Here is a 24,349-nt window from a genome sequence, read left to right on the forward strand (position 1 = left end):
GTGATGTGGTCGTTAAGTTAATGGTGAAGAAACATGACTGAAGGAGAGTGACATGATGAAAATGATGGTAGACGTGGTGGATGGTTGTTGCTCATCGTCCGAGACAAGCGTGGGGGTCTCAGATATTCTAGGTTTGAGGCAGTCATACACGATATATAAGTGAATATACATCACCTAGCACGGGTATTATCTTGAGCCTAATGTGAACAAGTACATAAATGATAAATATAAGAACATGTACCATTGGCGTAGCATTGATGCTTGCCACGCACAAGCTGAGGCAGAGCGTCAGGATCGTTGGAAGCGTCTTCCGAGTTGCCATTTGAAAAATCTTCAGAGTAACTGCCCGGCAGAAGAATTGAACATGAAAAAATTGCCATCTACGTATAATAATCTAATTTCAATGGTATGTTTATGTAATAGTGTCATTTCGAAAATTAAATCTAATTTCAGACACATAATGGAGGCAAAAAGCTTGTGAGCAAAGGGTTATGTTTACTAAACTTCATACGGGCATAACATGAACTAATTTGCAGGGAATTATGTACAAATATTTCAGAATTTGTGCGTTTTCAGCTCATCCGTGCATATATACGAAAATGGCGGAACGCTAACAAAATCTGAAATTTTATCATGAGGTATGAAATCACAAGGCATTGCAAAATAGATGATATATGGAATAGTCGAAATTAATTTAGTGTAATATTATTACAATTTAATTTATTTTCTTGCATACAAACTAGAATTAAATGCGACATGATAGTTACAATATAGACCGTATTTAAATGAGGGTTCGTAAAGAGATTTCTTTCATTAATATGTTTTCAGTTAAATTAACTCATTGATCACGGATACATTTACAGTCGTCAATGCTATTCGTACCTAGTGGCATGGGATCGAGAACTCCAGTCAGTAACCAAAAAGAATGATAAGGACAAAGAAAACTGGATTGCAGAAAAATATAATTAACTCTCGGGAAATTGCTATCCTGAATACACTGTCGCTCATTAATGTATAAGACATAGCTGAGCACAAATCATAGGCTCATACAAAGCTCTCCATGTCGGATAAAATACAGAAATATTATGAAATTTTAAATAAATTTCATCGTTACTGACGAAATGATGCGGTATTACAACACGCCGATGTGGAAAAGTTAAAATTAAAAATTATTATATTCATGACTTATATTGTGAGACTTGGTATCATAAAAGCGATACTGTAGATGGGTGTCAGAATAGCCATGAATGTATGCTCCGTGCCAAGCTTCAAACAAACAAATAAACAAACTTTAATAAAAATAACGTAATCACAAATCAATTAATCAGTGTTCTTTGAACCCAAAGTACCTCAAACAAAGAAAAACTCCTTTACTTTTGGCAGAAAACTCCCATTTAACTCCCAGTCTGAAGTTATGGAAGGAAACCTAATTTTTTAAATATAAAGGATTTTCCTGGTAAAAAATCAATTAGATCAAATTCTAGTATTTTAATTCACCCTCTACCCTTTTATTTTATAATGCCACACGATTTTACGAGGAAAAATTACACTTCAGGCTTTGGCCACTTATCCACCCCCTGGATATGGCGTGCGCCAGGCCTATTGTCTCTATATGTCTCTCTAGTAACAGGCCATGGGCCTATTTCTTCAACGCCGACACTTCTATTCTATTCTATTCTAGGTAACAAGCTACAAATAAACTTTCACAAATATATAATACATAAATAAAATTATCTTCAAATTTTCCAGAGGTGGTTAAATGAGGTTGTTAACCTATTTCCCTTAAATTCACAAGACAGTGGTCCAATATTAGGAATTAATATTAATTTCATGATTAATATATGTATTAGAGATTAAAAATTATTTTAATTAGTATTATCAAGCCAAATGAGTTAATTCTTTGCAATCCTGTTGACATTCTAGAATTTCCGTCTTTCTGTATGCGATGAAGCACAGGGCGATAATGACATGAAAGAATTACAAATATATTAATTAAATATATTATATTAATTATTAAATATCTATAAATCATCGAGATATCATTAAGATGATCGGTTCATAAAGCAGACTTGAAATTCATATCGAGCGAGAAAATCCAGACTCACTAAATAACATGAATAAGAAATCGAAATGTAATTTCAATTGCGATTTATGAACACCTAATGATGACTTAATTAAATTCTAAATAAATTTGATTCACATATAGAAACGAGAAATGAACGGAAATCCTCAGTTCAGTTGGTGTTCCAGAATATATATTTCATGTGTATTTTATATCGTACAGAAACCGAGACAATTATACGAGATGTCCCTCAATATTGTGTGTTCTCAAGTTGTTGCTGAAGACGGAACATTTTACAAAATTAATTATTATGGTCATCAAATGTCATCGTTAAAAGCTATAAATTTTACCAACCGTAGATTTGTCAACTAACGCACCCAAATAAGTTAATGCACTCAAATGAACAGCAGACAAGACAGGAACTTGTATCCTACAGCTTACCTGCACTAGCTAACAGGAGAGGATGTCTCCAACTGATGAGGGTCACATCGCACGCTCCTTATATAAGCTAGAGGGAGGGGAGGTGGTGGGTGGATGGGGAGATATTTGGATGAAAGTAAATGTTGAATGGGAGTGTAGGAACATTATGGGAGATAATAGGAAGTGGAAGAATAAAAGGGAAGAGAATATGTAGCAGAAGAATGAAAGTGAGAATAATTTGAAGTGAAACTTTCGATTGAGGTAATTTTTATTTCACGCGCTACCAGTACTTGCACTGTTTCATATTGGCCCATTGCTCTTTTCATATGAGATCTCAGATCAATTACTCTGATTGTGAATAATGTAAAGCGACACCCTATCGAATTGGAGTGATTTTAATGGCATTATTCATGGTTATTCTTTGAAATGTCCTATAAATTTGTCATCAGTTCGTTTATTTTAGTAGCAATAATAACTTGGCCTGTCTTACGTTTTAGACATAAGGTTAAAAAATTCCTGTTCAATTGAAAAATTTACAGGATCATTAATTTATGTCAACAAATAAACAAATGCGATTATGTTTGATTTTTTATTTTGTAACGAATCACTACCTGAAAAAAATTTTGATAGTTAGATTATACATACAACTTATATATTTATAATTTCCGACGTTTTCTATCAATTTCACGTTATCTTTCATTTTTCGAGAAATTCACTCGAACAAAAAAGTCATCGATTTCTGTTTTACATATGTGAACTAATTTTCAAAACGATCTGTCCTTAAATAAAAAAGTTTTTTTACCGAAACGGTCTCCTTCAAAGAGGCAGGATTTCTTTAGGATTTCAAGACATTATGCGACTCTAAGTTCGTAATCTGCCGTATATAACGCATGAACTGATGTACATACAGCACGCCACGCATTAAATAAGAAAGCTTAGGAAATCATAAGAAAGCTTAGGAAATCATGGCTAATTTGTTAAAATATCTAGTTAGTGAAATTCAACTTATTTTTCGCAGCAAAATAAGTGATGGTAGGTATGGTCACCAGAGTCCTGCTCACTGGTACCTACGGCATCTGCGCTTTAAAAGAGTGAGACTAAAATAATAGATTTGTTCCCCAATCAAATGTGTCTTAAATCGATAGTCACGTTTCTACTCTATCAATAAGAGCATTTACATTAAATTTCATTCGTTTACGTGCGTAAATTATACAGTTCTAAATACTAACCACTTACAATAAATGAAAGCGTATATTATGGGGATTATTCCTAACATCTTCGTTTTACTTCCTTTAGAATGACTATATTATGCCGATTACACGAGATGGACAACTTTTTCCATCAGTCGGGCCCACCCAAACACTTAGACCAGCGGATTTTAGCCCATCGTGGGTAAATTGCTTGGCGTATGCAATTCACAGTTCTTTATTTGTCAACTTTAAAAGTATTCGCTCTCTCGGTATCTTGGTACTTGTTTGGGACATATAGTAGTCCCAGGTCTGATAGTCTGATACACATAGTCTGATTGCATAATAAGCTTCTGTGCTCATCAGCCTGGGCCAGATATCATAACATCGCCATGTACGCGTAGCGACTCTAATGTTGCACAAGTACTGCTATGAATACCTAGCTCCTGCTGTCAGACGTGCAATGGGTTCTCGCGTTCCTAGAAGCATTGTTCCTGAGCGCCCCACATGTGGGGTTGTTATGTAGGCAGGATTCCTAACATTAACACCTTTGTCTCTCTAGTAAACGATTTCGTCTGAGTGTCTTCTTTGCTGTTGCTTTCCACCTCTCCCTCCTTGTCACTTCGTTTCTTTGAGATGCTAACGCTGCTTCTTCTGTGCCAGCTTCAGCGGCACACTCGAAACCTCTCGCCACTTGTAATGATGAACGATTTTTGATTTGAGAAATTGATGACAATGGAGTCTTACCATCTTTTCGGTGATTATTATTTATGACATTAGGTGCAAGATAGCTAAATTGAAACGCTAGTAAACCATTCGCCATTTCATTCGGTAAGGTACAGGCAAATTTTATCCTTTTCTAAATTATAATACTTTTGAGTCATCGTGATTGTGAGTCATCGTCCTATAGTACGTATAGCACGTGAGATTTACTCATTTTTTTGTGAAACGAATACTCGAGACAACTAGTCTCGTTAGCAAAGGAGTTGCTGTCATCTAGCATGTTTGATTCTTGATAACTGTTGTATGCCGCAAATATTGAAGGCTCATGTCAGCAAACTTCGCTGCGACCATCAATCCGTCAGAACGAACAATAAATCTTTCTGCAGAAATCACAGAGCACTAGCTGGACTATAGACTCAGCACACTCTCTTGTGTGTTTTAAAAGATATGTTCGATTATTTTAAATGAAAAAGATGGCGCATTCTTCCAATTCACAGAAATTGTAGCGATTGTAAGTTATAATCCATAAACTGGATTGAACTACTGATTCATCCTTATTCTTCCCTCAAACTCGAAATTAAAACATTAAGTAATTTAATGGTGGATGAAACAAATCAAAGTATAACTGCAACAGTGAAACAGTTAAATTTCAGCTAATAATTACTCGGAACTTTACTACAGTTCACATTTATTATCGATGAAGTCTTATCCTCTCAGAAGCCCTAGTATTATGCTCTTCGAGTCATACACTGCTACGTTGAGCAATTCCCATTAATGTTTCGAGCCATCGTTATCAAACGATAAATTTTCCGTTATCAGAAGGTAAATTTTTCGTGTGATCTACAGCACTGCACTGTCAGAGTTGACGAATTTCCTCGCAGTTTGTTTCGTAAACTAGAATGTTTTCGCATCAAACTCGCGTCGCAGCCATCTATTTGAACGCAGCATGGGAGTCAACAGGCTGCTGTTCTCACCACTTGAGTCAAGGAGACTAGAAACACGTGTCGCCTACGCATCGATCGTTGTAAGACACATGAAAGCTATAGTGTTTTATCGTCGGGGTGAATTATTATTTTCAAACTTACTTCTCAATACGGTAGTCACAAAATGCAAGTAGATAATTTGTATTGCTCCAAATTAACTTAGAAGCATTGTTACCTAATTTCGTTCACTTTGAAATTTAATTGACATCTATCCATAGGACACTTGTTCGAATAGTTCAATCCAGTTCAATATGCGCCGCAGGCTTCACTAGTCAATGCACCGACCAAATGACGTGTCCAGTAAATACTTCCAGTGAATTATCTTTCCCCCATGACGTATGAATAACGGACTCCCATGAAGTATGAATAGTGATAATTTTCAAAATACAGTGTAGGAATTCAGCAGATCGCCTCAACCATTCGGATCACAAGGCACAACAAAATTGTATGGTCATTCTTGTGCTCCCTCAGTTGTTCCAGGAAAAAATGAGGGCGAATCCAGGGAATTAGACTATTATAGTTTCCATACTCTTTAATAACGCACTCAAGATCGGCCAATATGAGGCCAGATGGTAAAAAAAATGACAGCGTCTGTGTCAACAAGGATTTAAGGCAGGACTGAGAAACGATCAGCTAATCGTCGGAGTCTCTGCAGCAGTCGCACGAGCTGTTTTATTCGCTCGAGCTGTTAGATTCGTTCGAGCTGCTGTAGTCGTCAGAAGGCAGCGGTGTCTCGGTAATAACGAGGCGTTGCTCCCACAGTGACATAGCCACGGTCATCTGTCCAACAGGGAAAGATGAGACAAAGACTCTTCGTCATTAGCAAGTAGGATCGTTAGAGTAACTTCTGTTTATTAAAGTAAATATTCTAAAAAATATCAACATAGAATTATTACGACAAAAGCGCCTCAGGTACACTTCATAAATTTATTAAGCAAGCGGCTATTAGTATATATATATAGCTATCTGTATCGACACAAGTCTACCAATTTCTTGCGGGAATTGGCACCAACCTTATCTTCGAGTGTTGCGAGAGGTAGATCCTCAATAGCTGTGTAGCGAGGATACATGATAATGAGATGCTGCACAGCCGGAAGATGCTTCTTGTCCACAACGACGAACTGCTCTTCACGCCCCTCGTACTCGCGACTGTTTTCCACGCTGTGGTACACGCGATACTCGTCTTTGGCATCCCCCCATTCCTGCACCACTCTGGGAAAACAGAAAGCTCTTTATTCACATGATACGAAAAAGATCAACAGTAGCAAAACTCCAAAATTGAACAAATATTTTCAATTGTCATTATATTGATTGGCAATTGATGAATAGTAGGCACTAAGCATTGAGAAAACCATTTTATCTAGAAACGGATCTAACCTGAGTGTCGAGCTGCCCAGTAGCTTGATCTTAGTTTCAGGCTCGATTTCGGCTCTGCCTCTAAACATAGTTGAGTGCCAGTACTCTCCGTCATATTCTACGGTGCACTCTTTATCAGCTTCAGTGGGGCATGGAGGCAGTGCGACGCGCACGAACTGGCGCGCGAATTCATCCATGGCTCGGTCCAAGACGTCCTCGGTAAGCATGCTGCTAACCCGTGACATCACTTCCTCCTTGAATTTCTTGCGGAGATTGGAGATATTGCTACATCTTTCATTCTTCCAAACATCATTTGCATATATTTGAGCCGCAGTTGAACCCATGTAGCCTATGCAACCTATAGGCAAGCCCTTCCTTAAGGAGACGTCTTTTTCTGCCATTCCATTGAGTGAAGCAGGCGAGAAGATTTTTTCAAGAACGTCTACCCAAGCATTTTTCTGGTACATGGATATCGTGATGTGAAGAGAATAAGTGTCAGATACGGCTTCAGCTTGATGGATATAACCACGAGGGAAGTAAAGAGTGTCACCTGGTTCGAGCACAACGTCAATGATTGGCTCTCCTATCTCTTCTTGGGTCAGGTTGGGTGAAGAATACCGCGGCAAAACTTCTTCGGCAGAGCGAGGATTGTAAACTCGCCACCTTTTCTTGCCTTCTAGCTGCAAGACGAAAGCTTCGATATCATCCCAGTGTGGGGCAAATCCTTGGGTGCCGGCTGGAGTGAGGTAAATATTTGCACCACAGAAGGAACCGAAAAGTTCTTGCAGAACACTAAGAGTACGCCACACTGGCTCGTGGAACGTCTGAGGGTTGAGCAGGCGCAGCGAGCATCCATTACTAAAGTAGTCCCAAACTACGGCCGCGTAGGCACGACCTGATGGGTTGTGTGTCTGCCTGACGCCATCGCTGTATGATGTCACGTCCAGGTTTTTGGTGTACTCAATGTATTGCTCGCGTAGAATTTTATCAAAAGTGTCCATTGAAAAAAGACCATCGAAATAATGAGGGAGTTTCCTCTGAATCAAGATCGGCTTAGATTCCCAAAAATCGTTTTTGAAGTAGGAATAAAAATCCTTACCTGGATAATGAGAATATGATTTTATTAAATATGCAAATAGAGTACGACCGCTGTTCTTTGAGTCACCAACACAGTTCAAAGTATTTAAAAGCTCTGTAAAGTTCTTCGGTTTTACAGTCAATTTCCTTGGCTTTGTGTTGATTTTGGGTCTCATACTAAATGTTGATATTTTTTCTTTCTTCACACACCCATTACCATTTTCATTTGAGGTTGAGTCGGACTTTGCAGAAACTGAAAAAGCCAGTGATGAATTACTTTCTGGACGTAATTTTTTTGCAAGCAAGCCAGTTGATAATTCATCACTTCTTTGATTCATTGCTCTTTCTGAATGATTTTCTAATTTTTTATCTTTTATTTTCTTATTTTTTAATGGACACTGTTTAACCACACGGTTCTCCATTTCCAAATTACTTGATAAATCACAAGATGTTTTTTTAATTTGTTTATTTTTTTGAGGCATGGAACTTTTTTTTGTCTTAGCCACGACTAGAGTTTTATCTTGTACAGTCAATAGTGATGCTTCACAATTCCTGGCTGATGAGCTTCCTTGGCCAGGAGCCTTAACTGTCTTGACCAACTTGTCAATTGCCTTGCCTTTTTTGCTTTTTTTCTTCTTCATTGGAACGGATAGCTTCTTTTTCTGCTCGGCAAACGTGTACAATACTACATTAATATTTTTAATATGACAAATTGATAAATCAATCCTTACCAATAAGTTTGGATCCGATTAATAAAATATGACACCCGTTAGATATACCAATTGATCCAAGATTAAACATTTGTTTAATGTTTTGTAGTTTGACTAGGATTATATGTTGTGCCTACAGCACCTCACCAAGAATTTAAAAATGATGGAAAGTTTTAGGAAAATTGGCCAGATTTTCATTAAACCATCTCAGAAATCAGCTCAATCATCAGTTAAAAATTCAATAGTACAAATATGATCAAGAAAAGACTAAATTAAATCATCCGGGTTAAAATCTAAGCAATAATTTTTAAAGATATTCAAGGATCCCCAAATCCTCAGCACTAAGGATGGCAGCTAAATTCTTTGTATTACTTTCAAACACAACATAAGCATAACACACAATGTTCAGCCTGAAGGCACACAGCTGAATGAGGCAGAAGAGCACACAGATTTCTGTAATAGTACCCCTTTCAACCGGTTTGGTTGAAAATTCTTAATATTTTTGCCTGCAATGTTATTCCAATATATCCTGATGTGCAATGCACATAACCTTACTCAGAAACCAGAGAGAACTTCATAAAGTTATGAATAGTATTCCATTACCTGAAAGCAGTTGGAGCTAATTCCATTAATAGCTACAGTGTATCAATGATCAAATCTAATTCAATTTGAAACAAAATGAAACATACGTAACTAAAAAAAACTAGTGCGCAAACCAGCAAAAGTTAATTCCTGAATAATTGAAGCAAAGGCTGATGTAAGAGGGATGGATTCTAAATGAATAGGTAAATTGGCTAGCCGAGAAACCTGGTAAAAGAAGAAAATATTTGCACACAGGAAAAACAACAACAAGCAGTTTGTAAAAATTAACACCATAAATAAATTCAAACTTATAATTCCAGAATATATACTGAAAAACAGATGTCTACATCAATGACATCTATTTTAAACAGAGAGCAACAATAGTTTGTCGTTTCTCAATTGCAAGGTATATAAATAAATCTGCCACTTTCAGACCATCTTTTCAAAATCCAACTTATTGATTTGAACTCAAGCTTATTAAGCTTTTGTACATTTAATCTTAAATCAAATGAGATTCAAACATAGATACAACACACTTATGGAATTTTCTTTACTTTGCATGTGGAGCTCAATTTAAAAGTTCATGCCAGAAAAATATTCTGAATGGAGTCCCTGGATTTATAGTAAAGAAATTATTTATAGCACTTGACCATTGTCAATGCCTCTGAAACTATGGTGCAAATTTGGTTACCCATTCGTTCATTTATACATGTATTCTTGAATTTTGATCTGAAGTAGGTGTTCTTTGGAATGCTTTCAATGAAAATATTGAAAATTTGTATTTCATTTTCCTTACTTTTTGAGCACACAAATAAAAAAATACCACATTTAGGCATTCAAAAATACCACATTTAGTCCGATCATGATGTATGATGGATGCTAGCTGTCAAAATCATCATATCACTACAGTAAAATTTAAAAGCAAATGCTAGAGTAGTTTAGATTAAATTACCTGAGAAACATAGAAGCTGACAGCAGACTGCTGTCTCTGAGTCGAGTGTGATGAAATGGCAGGCATCTTTTTTCCAGTAAATTCCTCAAGGTGAGAATATTGCCAACCAATGCAGTAAATATCTGCGGATAAAAGAAACTAGCTTTAATAACAGTAAAAAAACTTCAAGGAAGGTCAGCTTGTTGGCAAAAGATACATTGCATTTGACCAATGAAACTTTGAAGTGTATTTATATATTGTCACACTTCAAGCTGGAATTGAAAAATGAAAATGCACCTTGTCGAGTCTTAGCCCCAAAGTCTACAAAATTGGTGCATGTCAACTGATCTGGATAGCTAATGTAATTAAACAGTATTATTATAGCACAACACTCCCCTGCATGCAACATTGTAGTACACATATAAATATATATTTTTTTCAATATATATGTGTATCGTAAAACAGGGCGACTTGGACCGTTTTGCCATTTCATTCAAGAAAAGAAAACCCTGTACTCAGAAAGTTCTTGCCTTAGAAAAATTTTGTTGATTACTCTTGAGGTACTATGAGTACGAGATATCCTACAAATGCAAGAGACATATTTTATACATTTACATGTGATTATTTGAATCACAAAAAGGTACCAGTAAGTGCTACAAATGGTCCAACCGTCCAAGTCACCTTGTTTTAGAGTACTCAAAGTTGTGCATTATTTTATTTCATCTCTCTGCCATCCAGTAGCCCAAATAATGAAAAACAAGCTTTTCCCAATACCGTCAAACGGGGTAAAAAGGGACGGTTTTGAGTTTTTTGTTAACCCTTTCGCGGGTAAGTTACCATATATGGTAATTAAAATGGGAGTAAAAAAAAGCCCCCCACATCACCCACATTGCTTGAGGCAGCCTGCCAACAAGCTCCGACCAATCACAGATCATGTATGAGTTACGTCATGTCAGGGTTGGCAGTGATTAAATCAAAATGATTAAATCATGTGATTAAATCACTTGATTTTTTTATAAAAAATCATGATTTTTTTATTTTTTTATTTTTTTTTTTTATTTTTTTCATATACCTATTTAAATATATTGAGTGGCAGTCTTTAATTTATATTGAGGTATTGTTATTCATGGTTTAGTATAAATGTACTATGAATGACAAATTGGTATATAAACTTGNTTGAGTTGTGCTTGTGCTGTACAGTACACTACAGACCTACAAACTACAAAGCTACAATGACTACCTGTCTCTTATACACATCTAGATGTGTATAAGAGACAGGGCTAATTGCAACATAAAAAAGAACACTTCAAAAAGACAAAAAAGTTGAAAAAATCAAAAAAATCAAATAAATAAAAAAAATCATGAAAAAATAAAAAAAATCATTGATTTTTCATTTATTTTTTATTTTTTAAAAAAATAAAAAAAATCGCCAACCCTGCGTCATGTATGACGTAGCGCTCTGACATGCTCTTTTGTCTGTGTGAGCTAAATTAAAAACTAAGTTCTCTGAAGAAATGGCAAAACGGCATTTCAGGCCCTCATTGTATTCACTTTAGCAGCTCTAGCCCATGAAGAACTGTAGGAAAGGCCATGATAGTTGCTAGTATCATAGTTAAAAACTTGCTTTATCAACTTATTATGATGCCATTTACTTGCAGCAAATGCAAGATGGTGAAATATAATGGCGAAAATTATTGTGATCATATATGAGCATACGCCTGCCAATGCTTAGAGATGGAAGTGACTATGTTTGGTCATATGCCCGCTAAAGGTGAATTTCTACAGTGCTTGGTAAATATGTTTGTTAGCATTTAGTGGTTAGCGGTATTATGACTTAAGCCATGTTTTTCAGTCTAACGTGACTATAGTTCAGCACTTGATGCTTTCTCTGACTTTGACTGCAGTCCATGCTCATGGCATTCCCTTCGTTACAGAACATAGAGCCAACGCAGTTGCAAGCAAGATGGTCTCTGTACTGACCCAGACGATAACATGTCCTTCACCAATACAAATTCTTACTGACAATTAATTCACAAGTTTTAGGTATATGTTGTATATGAATGTGATTCTTTACATACGGCATGGATGTCTCATCATATGGATGGTCTAGAAATATCTTGCCATAAAATACTAAATGTACCTATAATTTTTTTCAAATTGCTTCCTTTGTATGCGTTATAATACATGCATAAAAGAGCAATCAAGATGTTGTCCACCATCTAAACAGTAAACTTTCAATGTCAAAATCTGCAAATTTTTTATACCTAAAGCCGGCAAGGCCCCATATATGATCACTTCAATAATTGTGATTTACTACTTATATACATACAAAATTTTTCGAAAAATGCTTACGAGTAAATATATCTTAGAATAGGTCATACTTTTAAGTACAATCATCAAATATTGCAATTTCATTGCATTTCTATGTCTGCCCAGGAAAGGGTTAATAACTTCTTACCATGAAACATTTCAGAAACAAGTTTTGGCTAATTTTATAGCTCTTTGCGAGGGCTATCGAATGGCATCTTCAAAAAAATTCCATGCTATTCGTAAGGTGCCAGACCCAAAATAAAACCATCCCAATTTACGCCTGGGAACGGGGTAATCTGGGACACTTGCAATAAAAGTTGATTTCAAAACGTTTGAAGCATGCAGAGTGTAGGTACTCATCCATTACTAACAGTACTCTGAAGTCCTCCTCTTTCATTGTAGATGATGTAGATGTAAAATAAATAACATTTTCTGTGATTTTCACTAGTTTTTCCCATATTGATATGATATTACCATATTCATTAATTACAGTATTATTAATGTGATATTACTGTATCCATGGACATGCCATTGAGCACTGACAATGACCTTGTCCACTGCAAGCTTCATATCAGCAGCCATGTAGCAGCCATGTGGCACCATGTGTAAGCTTACAGGATGGTTTTTAATTTTGCACAATTTTAATCAAGTCAAGTGATTTCACTATAACAAAAAAGATCATGAAAAACATACCTGAAAAAGTAAATAATGTTTTAGTGACAACCATGAACCATCATATGTTTTGGAGAAATAAATCATAGTTTAGGTCAATTACTTTTCATTCTATGATGCATGTACAATTTTGTGATGACTGATGATGCACTATTTTTTTGATAAGTGAATTTTTTGTTGCTGAGCATGATAAATGTAATCAAAATTCTTTTTTGTTAATCAATTTTTTTGTTAACTGGAGCCTTTGCTAACTGAGGTTCTACTGTAAATGCATTTTTAAGGGTGTCCCTAATTACCACCGGGGGGACGTCCCTTTTTACCCCATTACGTGAAAATGGCTGCCATTTTTTGGGGGGAATGAGATAGGCAAATTCCGTCAAGTACATTTTCAAGCCAACACCTGGGTGCAACTCTTATGTAAGTAAAATTTTTTAATAGAGCGAATATTTTTTGTTTGCTCCAGACCTTAGCAGAGGTACTTTTACTCTGACAGGCTTTAAATAATAGCTTTTTTTCGTGGGTCACATTTTTAATTTTTTAACCTATTAGATATGCAAACTTTTTAAATCTTTCTATTGTGTTATGTAGCCTCAGTATTAGGCCTTTAATGCCCATTGACAAAATTTTTCTAGGTCAAATAGGTAGGCTAGTTTTTGAGTTTTGGGGGTTTTTGTTAAAAAAACAAAAAGTGGTCCAAGTTACCCCGCCGGTCTAAGTTACCCCATTTTACAGTAGTATACATAGTGGCAAACCAGAGACTTTTTAGAATCAGTTCATTTTTAATTTCCTCATTTACTCAATATTTAAACCAATTTCTTATGTATGATAATGCTGGTATCCATGATACTTTACTGGTCTACTTATAATGCTCAAAATTGAACTTGAGGGAAAGTCTAAAAAACTCTCCGCTTTGCCACTATGGTAGTATATATATAGTATATTGTCATCAATTTTGAAGCTTTAACAAAAATTTGCTTTAGAGGATTTTAGGATTGTGTTTTTAAAAACACAAGCTCAGTTTTCATTTATTTTAATTTGGTGATATCTGCTGGTGTGAGTAAGCTAGCAGCTAGCTAGTACTATGTAGTAATAGTATAAAACCAGTGAACATGAATTATGAGGAGTTGGTTTTAGAGTACCTAATGGGTCACATTGTGCAATTAGGAGTGACGCACTTCCTGCACGTTGCACATAATTTGGACTTTTAGAGGCTCTGAGGGCTGAGGCTGCAAGCCTGCACCCATCATGCATAGCTTAGCAGCCTTAGCTAGTGGAAATTTGGAAAAGCAGGTCTTTTTTCAGACTCTTCACAGTCTTCCCGAACTTCCCCAAGTTCAGTTTTGAGTTCAATAAGTAGACCAGAAAAGTATCATGGATACCAAGTTATTAGGTACCAACATTATCAATACAATATACCTACATTATACAAAAGCTATTAGTTCAAATCTTGCCTAGTTAAGGAAATTAAAAATGAACAAATTAATAAAAAAGTAAATGCTCTGGCAGCTCTGCCAGCTCTGGTTTACCAGTACCACCACTCCACCAGGGCACCAGCACGGCAGCACCCGACAGTCCGACACTAGGCAGTACCGCACTAGGCACTGTAGGCACTAGGCAGCAATATTTAGCTCCGCAAACAGCAGATAGAAGAAGTTCAGATAATAAAATCTAGAGAGGCCTTTGACAATGTATAACAAAAACTGGGAACTGATAAATCCTGCACGTTCACGAATCACAGTTACTACCGTAGGCCTACCGTAGCCGCGTAGCGTAGCAGTCAGCAATTCCCCTCTTCAGGCTCTTCACGGCTAACGCAGCACCGAGCACGTGTTCACTGTTCACTAGTCATTACGGTAAAGGGATGATAGGGAATCATTGGTAAGTCGGTATTGCCTGGTAACGGTTACGGAGATGGTTAAAAGAGAAAACGGTCAATTTAGCTCACAAAAAGCCACTAATGGCTTTATTTCACGAATAACATCAGATATATTTTAACTTTATTCCTAAGTAAAATGGCTAAACGGGCTACTCAATGAGAGTTTTCATAAAAGAATTGTGACGCTGACCTAACCTTCAATTTTCTCGAGTCCATGGTTAGTTTTAGGCATGGTTGAAGTTCAACCATGAGTTTTAGGCTAGGTACTACTTGTCCTTCAAATAAAATCATTCATAATTGAAATGGCCTTATAGCCATATTACTTGTCAATAAAGTAAATTTGAAAAATCATGCGCCCCAAACACGGGAGGTGGGTAACAGAGTCGGTGGCATGGTTTTGTGTGCAATGCTTCATCGAAATCTCATCAGTGGTAAGAGATAGATTTTTTTTTCATTTTGTACAAGGTATCCTGCAGTAACTTACGTGCAATTCCTCATCGAAATCGGTTTAGTTGTTTGAAAGATATTCCTTGCAAACATTTGGATTAGACCAAGTATTCCAAGTAAAAGTGTGTCGAATCGGTACTAAAGTAATGCTTTTTAAAGCATCAACAGTTCAACACCAGCATGCTTTTTTACTTTATTTAACAGTAAGCGATAAAGCTATAATTTTACAACTGACATCGCGCTTGCATAGCTTTCAATTTCTTACATGACTAAAATTCTTCAACGATTTTAGCGAACAATCTTAAAATATATCACATCCGATCAGCTCCTGCATTTTTTTTATTATAGTTTCGGGTATGGCACAGCTTGTTATACTTCGTTAATAAACTTAAAGGATGAAAAGGAATTAAGATTTCAGAGTCGTTGGCAGTAATCGAACTCAAATTCAAATAAAAAACGCTTGTTTGGGCAAATATTCAACTAACTAATCTAAGCGCGTTCAGAACAAATAGAAATCGCTAAATCACACAGAGAAGGTTCATGCTATGTGGGAGCTGTTTGAGCGACTCTCCTCTGTCGATCATACTTCGCGGTGCGTTCTTTATTATTCAAGGCTTAAAAACAAATCCTCTGGAAACACGTGAAATCCATCAGAATAAAGTCAAAATGTTTACTGCTTGATATAAATCTGTACGCTAGAGCTTATTTTTTCAACTAAGTTTAGTTAGAATCAACTATAAATAGTCAAGTTCGTAAACTGCCAACCCGTTTTGGTGAAGTTCAACATTCATCTCCCAATTCGCTTCTTCGCGTAAGGCAACAGAACAATCACAATTGAGCCACTCAGGGCAGCCAAAAAAATAATGCATCTAAGAAAGAAAATTAAAATAAGGTTGTTTCTTATAGGTATATATTTAAACCAAGACATCTTTATACGAGTGAGACAAACGTACATTCAAGGTACTATTTTAAACATTATTCACAAAGACTTCTGGAGAAATTGAATTTTCTGTAGTGTATTCGGGATCAATGCATAGGAAACTTAATAAATTTACCTAACGAAAACTACAATTCTTATGGCCAGGCACTAGTTATGTGGGTAATGCAGTGCAAATCAGTACAAAATACGAGGACTAAAGCAGCCTCAAACGAAAAGTAATACCAGCAAGTTTTTTTCTGGAAAAATACTACGACTTCAAAACATTCATACGTGAATTTTATTTATCAACATACATAGCATGATCAATTCATCGAAAAAGAGCCCTTAGATGTTGAGCACGAAATGCCCAACATTATTATACATCACTCGCAACCAAGTTCGTGGACGTGAATCTTCAATACATCCATTACTCGCAGAATTCAGCAGAGAACAGGGCGGTAAGGGTCTCGTCACTTATGAGGTTTCGTTTTTTAAATAAAAATTAAAGAAAATATGTAGATGAGAAAATTTACTGTCCCGTTTAATTAAGTTCTAAAGTGAACATCACGGGAAGAGTATGCCATCTATTATTAAATATGAACTGCGAACTGAAACGAAGTTCACTATGGCGGAGTGAGAACTGCATAAGAAGTCCGGGATCGATCATTAACAAACTTCGCAGCAAGTAAACATGAAGCCATTATCGGCTCGTCATCCCCTAACTTCAGGCAATTTGCCTGTCTAACAGACAGATCACTCCAATCGTCGATTCTTAATCTCTTAACCACGATTAGTGGCAGTAGCTGTTCGAAAACAGTTATTGCTGGACTGCCTCCTAACTATTGCTGATACCAACAAACGTTCAAAGGGCCCACTGATGTGAACCACCCACGTTAATCATCAGCCCACTTAATAAAGAAACACGAAATTTATAGAAACGATTGCAAAATAAATGTCGACTTTTTTTTCGTATTATTTCGAAACTAAGATGCGAAGATAACTAATCCCTCCTCACATGCCCAGTGGCAGAAGTTGAAGAGCAGTCATGGCATCCGGGAAAAGCGAGTGATAGCTCATCACTGGCACATACGCTGCCGTGATCATTTTACCTGCAATAGAGTATTTATGTGAAAATATGTAGAATTACGCGATATAAACAACGAACTAGCGAGTCAACTTAAAAATTAAAATTTCATCAATGACACAAACGAGTAGGACTTGACAGATTTTCAGCCATATCAGACCAAAAAATAAACAAGTTTATCAAATAGTACACGAAAGTGATTATCAACTAGACTAATTTAAACGATCCAGAAGTTGGTTTGAAGCACGAGTTGCATTACACACCAGCAAACCAACGGCCGTGTAGGGCATTGACAGATGCGGCGGCAGTGGCAATAGATGGGCACTTGACATACACGTTGCCCTGCGCCGACTGCTTGTCAACGAAGACGTGGAAGACACCGCCGTGCTTGTTGCACTCTTGGATTACATCGTCGCGGATTTCGTTGGCCCAGTTAGGAGCCTGCTCTGAAGTCGGGTCGAACATGTTGGATAGTAGGAAACATTGCGTGGCGATAGGAGGCGTGGAAGCCTGCATAGCTTGTATGGGCATGTGCAGAGCGTTCACTGCAGCAGGAGGTAACTGCAGCCCAGTGCCCTCCGCAAGCTTTGCCATAAGCTGAAGTCGCTGAGTCGCTCCTGTTAGAATGAATAACCCAAGTAATCGCCAAGATTCTACAATGTGCGAATAAAGTAGAACTGTTATTTCCTCTTAATTCTTTATCATGGGCCGGTAGAATGAATGAGCCTGTTATATATGTAAAAAAAATATCAATGTGAAAGATTTTCAAAACTCAACGCTTGAGTAAGTTTGAGAAAAAAATTGTTTAAAATCATCAAAGAACAGTGTCTTCAACTCAATACAATTTACTGAACTAATCAATAATTAGCATTGCTATCATCACATTACTAACAACATTAGAATAATGAATAGCACATACGATTCATAAGTTAGCTGACAATTATGCTGCAACCTGAAATTTGAAGAAGATAAACTTGGATGAAAAAAGTTATTTCGACAAAAAGTACCCAATTCGACGCCAGTTCTTTCTTTCTCATCGAGGTCAAGCAATGAGCTGCCTTGGCTGTTGTCGTTGCGGTCGGTGACGTGGTTTACTTTCATGGGGCGGCCAGCGAGCTCGAAGCCGTTCAATTGCTCCAGGGCTTTCTTGGCATCTTCACTGTTGTGGAACTGGAAAGAAAACATACACAATATACGTCAGGGGAAGTCATTTCAAAACACTTAGCCGGTAAAATAACCACAAGCACCATGAAGGAATACCAATATAAAAGTTAGAAATTTGATTTATCCATCTTTGTTAAAGCTGTTCCAGGATGAAAACAAAGCCATTGGAACGGTTTGTAAAATGATTAACATACCTACTTCAAATGTGATGCGCTGGCAAAGCTGAAGAAATGAATTTAATGCCAATTTATTCTGTTTTATACTAGAATATAATGCAGACTAAAATTGACCAAGCATGAATACGTGTCAAAATCTTACCGTTACAAATCCATAACCTTTCGAACGTCCTGTTTCTGAATCCATTATGAGTTGAATAACGTCTATCTTCCCGAAAGGCTCAAATATTCCTCTGAGCATTTCTTCGGTGATGTTGAAGTGAAGTGAACCAACATATAATCGCATGGGGCCAGACCCAGGCTTGGTACCATGGTCAGGATTGTTCATATTAGCAGCCCTGTTGCGTTCAGCCAGTGTAGGCTGCACCACAATAGGGACACCGAGCAATTTCTGACCCGCCAATCCCAGTGCCAGCGGCACAGATTCTACGTCTTCAAACTCGACGTAAGCGATGCCCTTCGAGCGCCGCGTCTTAGCGTCAGTGATGATCCGTACGTCGGTCACCTTGCCCACTACAGAGAAGAATTCCTCCAGCTCCCGCGCCTTGATACGTGCCGACAGCTGCATGCAGAACACAGTTCGGGCATCGCGCTCCTCAGCCGTAAGTTGCCTGCAACGAAGAATTCAAATCAATTTTACTTTTCAGATATCGTCGTAATGGTGATAAAATCAAGCTGCGCCAAGGTCTACCCAAAAATCATCTATGGAGAATTTGTGTTAGGTGTTAACAATTTGTGTTCGAAGAGCACGTTAAGCTAGATACAAATAATATAATTGGTCGATTGACTAAATTTTATTCATGGGACAAGATTATCTGATAATTAGAAATTTAGCAACTAATAAGATTCGAAGAAAAAATTGTTAAATTTTTCAAAATTTATTTCTGCATGGATAATATCAAATTTAATTAAAGCTTTAATGGACCAACTAACTGGAAAATTACAGGATACTTTCTTATTTTCGCAACTCAACAAGATGGCAGTGTACCACAATACCTCTTAGTTTCGATGTGAATTTCATGACTGGTGCTCCTATTGCGACTCCTCCTTCTGCTGCCACTCCTGTTGCGCCTCCTGCGATCCCTAGAACGGCTCCTAGTGCCTCTAGACTTCCTGCGATCTTTGGACTTACTGCGTGACTTCTTCCTATCTCGCGACTTCGATCGCCTCCTGTCCCTCGACTTACTGACGGATCTTTTTCTATCCCGAGACCTGCGCGATCTGTCTCTAGATGAACGGCGACTTCTGTCACGAGGGCGATCTAGCCTGTCCTTGGAACGCCTCGATGTATCACGATCTTTAGACCGACGATCGCGTGACCTGGATCTCTTGCGATCACGAGATTTGGATCTGCGATCACGGGACTTTGACCTATGACCACGACGCGAAGTATGACGATCTCTTGACCGTGACCGTCGTTTGCTCCTGTCCTTGTCACGATCCTTGCTACTGTCACGGTCCCTCCGCGAACTGCACAGAAACTTTCATTAAGGCAGGGTCCCTAAGTTTCACATAACACAGTAAGTAAAATTTTACAGTATGAACTAAATAACTTTTGAATTTTTTGCAAGTGGAATCCAGATAGAAAAAAATTGACAAAATTTATAAGTAATCAAGATACAACATTTTTAATTAAACACGAAAAATGATGCAGCATAACGACTAAATTTCTCGGGACGGTTGAAAACAAACCTGCTTTTGGAATGTCCATTCTGTTTGGAATCCGAGTCTGCATTGCCGGTTGCTGAGTCATCCTAGAGACAGAAGACACGAGTAACGGCGCCGCCAAGTGAAGAGGAGGGAGAGAAATCATAAAATTTCAGTTAGTTCACTGATCAACTGACTAAATACACAGCCAAAGACGGGTTTACAGGCATGAGTTAGATGGAACACCTTGTGGTTGGCAGATGCCAAGATCTCCACCATGGAATGCAATTAGCATTGCATGCCAAAAGTAGATGGCCAAATGCAAACTCAACTTCATGTAGTAAAAAAGAAGAAGAGGTTCCACAGCAGGTTATTGTAGTGATAAGAATGAGAAACAAATGGTCTCGACAGACATAAGGACTTCTTTCACAAAAATCCGTTATCGTCTGCTAAGAAGATATCATCTACTTATATGTAGCTTCCCAAAAACATGATGGTAGGCAGCTAAGACTTTAGGAGAACTACACCCTCGAGTAACACCCGATTAAACATGGCGGCAGCAAGCTACAGAAGGTGGACAGGTACCTGATCTTCACGCGTCTTCACAATGGCTCCAGATGTAAGTGCAATCCTGCAAAATGCTTTGTTTAGTATTTTGAGTGGATTCACAGACAATGCTTAGAACAAATAATAATTTCAATATGGACAATCTTCACGGCAGAGGAGGTTCAGCAACTCAAGATTTTCTCAACTTGAGGCCAAAGCGGAACAAGAAATTACCGACGACACAGCACGACATTTCCTTGGCCAGCCGAGCAGCCTTTGTGCTCTAGCTTCAAATTAAAACTCCCAATAGCACATCAAGAAGGCTTAGATAGATGCATCCATGACTGATACGTTTAAGCAATATAGTTTGTTCAAATCAAAAAATACAAGTAGGAAATTGATATGAAAATTATCTTTGCATAAATAACAAGTAAAAATCTCAACAGAAATTCATTCGGCACAAATATTGCAATATCGGTCATGAGACGATCAATCTACATTGACAATGACTAAGCCTTTTTGATCGAGTATTAGGGATGCAGCCAAGAGTCCCTCGTAGGAGTGGGGTGGCCACTCGTGGCTGAAGAGATGTCCCTTGCCCAGCATCTGAGGTGGAGAGACCAGGCGGTCAATACCATTGCAGAACGCTGTCCGAACACCAACTTCCTAATGCTTCAACTGCTTTGTACTCTCCACATTTTGTTGACTTTAACCAGGCACTTTTGCACTTAGTATTAATATAATTACTACAAGATTTAATGCTGCTTGCTTGACATTTCCTTTGACATTTAACTCACTAACAATAATTATACCTTGCTTTTCTGATATGTTTACACAGTTTATCTTAAACTTTTGACGAAACAAGTTACAAATTTTGACGACAATAAAAAACGAATCTTGCAAGGCAAAATTTATAGCTTCGTCATCTCTACCAACAAGCAGGCATGGTGTATAATTTTCTTACACAGCATTTTTACTTAAACAAAAATGATCACAATGAAAGGGTAACAAAGTGCCTTTTGTTAAAATTTTACACCAGAAGCATTTACAATTCCTCTGCTGGCCAAAGTCATCACAGGTATAGTGGGTGGTCCATAACGTAACTGGCTACTTATAGCCCCGTATACAAACTTCCCAACTCACACTTTGTTGGGAGTTTCGATGTCCTATTTAATAGGAACATCTTTGCCCTACAGCTAGGGTGACCATGTTAAGTAGGGAAAATTTCTCAAGAAAAGAATAACTTACAACTAACCGAGTACCTGGCAGGAGATGGAGCACGGATTGTGCGCTCATGGCCGTGTTTTAGCATGGTGCTTTGAAGACACTGAATAGCTTTATCTAAAAACAACAGAGAAATGGGAAGATACATCAGCGAAGCTCACCCATAACACTGAGCCTAACGCAGCAGAGCTTACAGTCAACCATAATTCAGAAGTCAGTTAAGCGTTTTTATGACCCAGTGTCAGTATATAGGAAATTCTAGATACATTGTCACGAATCTCTTGCCAAAAACACTTTTGAACACATTAACCTTTTTATAGAAGAAAAAAAAACAATTGACATGACAGAAAATATGCTTTTGCCAGTTTAAATCTGCTGGAGCATAAGATGAAGGAAATATAACTATAACAGCTTATAGACAGAAAATAATTTTTCGAGGCAAGCTAATTACCCTGAGATCTAATGCAGTATATATTTATTTGGCATTAAAAATTTGTCAATATGCAGGTGCATGACAGTAGTGTAGGATAAAAGCACAAGAAATTAACCCAGATTTTAAAGCAGCAAAGAAAATTTGATCATAAATTTGTACACTACTCAAAACATCATTTGACAAAAATGAATAAAAACCTTCATACCCAGGAAAGAGTACAATGTAAAATTTAAATTAAGATAAATAAATACATAGTTGCTTAGACATCACTAATATCTTCATAAAAAGGGACATGAAAATTCAACAGAAAGAAAAAAATCTCAATCTAATAAATAATTATTTACTATGCTGGTTTGAGAAGGCAGATAGAAGTCATGTTAATGAATAACTTTGCAGCCACATCAAAATACGTACTTAACACGGATACTCAAGAAACTAAATCCTTCACTTCCAGTTCAAAATATTACCTTCAAAATAAATCACAGGCATAGTCAGATTCAATAAGGCATACAATTATATTTTCAGGTACTAATCAAGGGAAAAAATATTCTTTAATCTAAAAACACACAACTTATTAACAAAGTGATGGAATTCTTAATAGCCATAACATCATAAATAAACTCAACTCACATCTTTCTTGTAAGGAGCCTCCAGCATTGCATCAACATCAAGCTCGTCTGCCATCTCGTCCTCTGCAACAAAATTTATCATTAGTAAAGTGAATTGTTGACCAGAAAAAAATGCCATGACATAAGATGATATTTCAACCTTCAAGTACATAAATGATAGTTTGTTACTTGAAAATTGTTAATTGAAACATTCCAGCTATAGACCAACAACAACATCCATTTCAAGCCTTTATAATCAACGAGATGCTCATTGATCATTTATATTCCCTCCTGAACTCTCTGGTGTCACAACAGATGTGACATGCAGATTTAGGAGCATTAAACCTTTTAATTGTTTTCAAAGATTTAAAACATTTAAAATTTTAAATCTATCCAGATGATAGAAAAAACACTCTACTTTTTGCAAATATTGCAGCCCCCATATCATATCACTTAGGCAGGTGTATTTCTCAAGTCACATATTTTGGTTCACTTGATTCCATGAAATTTAAAACTTGTGCATTTCAGCATCACATTCCAGCTAAAAAATCTGGTAAAGTGACTATACCTAAAACGTTTTGGTAAATTATTTCATAGTTGTGGTCAGATTCTATACAATATAATGGGTAGAGCAGGAGTGGAGCAGAAACTTGCAGGTTCAATTGAACAAAACTAATAGTAGAACCTTGGTTAATTGTACGAATTCTGCATCTAGTATTGGCAACAAGCCAGATTTAGCCTGTATTGTATGCTGGTATCACTATTACTATGTGTAATATAAAAAAGGAGAGGCAGAAGGGCGTTTTTTTACCATTTTTCATTAGCTGTTGCTTCAAATAATAAATTAGGGAAGGGACATAGGATTGGGGAGGAGAGGGTTGTCAGCAGGAATGGGCATTTGTGTTGCATTCATGGGTGGCTTCTTAGCTTCTGTCAGTTTTCCCCCAAGTTTTGTGTCAAACTGCATAATTTCTTAAAGCAAACTGCATAATTTCTTAAAGCAAAAAATTATCACTAAAAATATCCCTCACAAAAGACCAACCACAGCCCCTGGTTTGCTTTGGCGGCCATGCAATCATGACTGCCCATCACTACTATTTAACCATAATTTCATACACAGCATCACCCCAATTAGGAATAATGAATAGAAGTTCCTAAAATCATGATAAAAAATTGTTTCAAGGCTGATTTTAAAAAAATTACAGGAAAAAA

General features: G+C 37.1%; 2 protein-coding genes across 2 annotated transcripts; both read right to left on the reverse strand.

The window, feature by feature from the left end:
- Window positions 1-5,894: 5,894 nt before the first annotated feature.
- Window positions 5,895-14,927, reverse strand: LOC108673958 (ribosomal oxygenase 1). Its single transcript, XM_018161849.2, has 5 exons — window positions 14,770-14,927; window positions 10,053-10,174; window positions 6,753-8,470; window positions 6,389-6,587; window positions 5,895-6,155 (listed from the first exon to the last, which is right to left on the reverse strand). Exons 2-5 carry the CDS (start codon window positions 10,116-10,118, stop codon window positions 6,048-6,050), a joined length of 2,091 nt encoding a protein of 696 aa, XP_018017338.1. The 5' UTR covers window positions 10,119-10,174; window positions 14,770-14,927; the 3' UTR covers window positions 5,895-6,047.
- A 1,302-nt stretch (window positions 14,928-16,229) lies between these two features.
- Window positions 16,230-23,221, reverse strand: LOC108673957 (RNA-binding protein 39; the record flags this gene model as incomplete). Its single annotated transcript, XM_018161848.1, is given in 7 exon segments — window positions 16,230-17,364; window positions 17,603-17,956; window positions 18,347-18,509; window positions 18,822-19,290; window positions 19,676-20,149; window positions 20,372-20,433; window positions 23,160-23,221. Coding segments are annotated over 7 exon segments (1,682 nt in total), but the record flags the coding sequence as incomplete, so codon positions are not given.
- Window positions 23,222-24,349: the final 1,128 nt, after the last annotated feature.

The sequence above is a fragment of the Hyalella azteca genome, unplaced genomic scaffold (assembly GCF_000764305.2).
Source record: "Hyalella azteca isolate HAZT.00-mixed unplaced genomic scaffold, Hazt_2.0.2 contig17875, whole genome shotgun sequence".
In the NCBI taxonomy this organism is placed as follows: Eukaryota; Metazoa; Arthropoda; class Malacostraca; order Amphipoda; family Hyalellidae; genus Hyalella; species Hyalella azteca.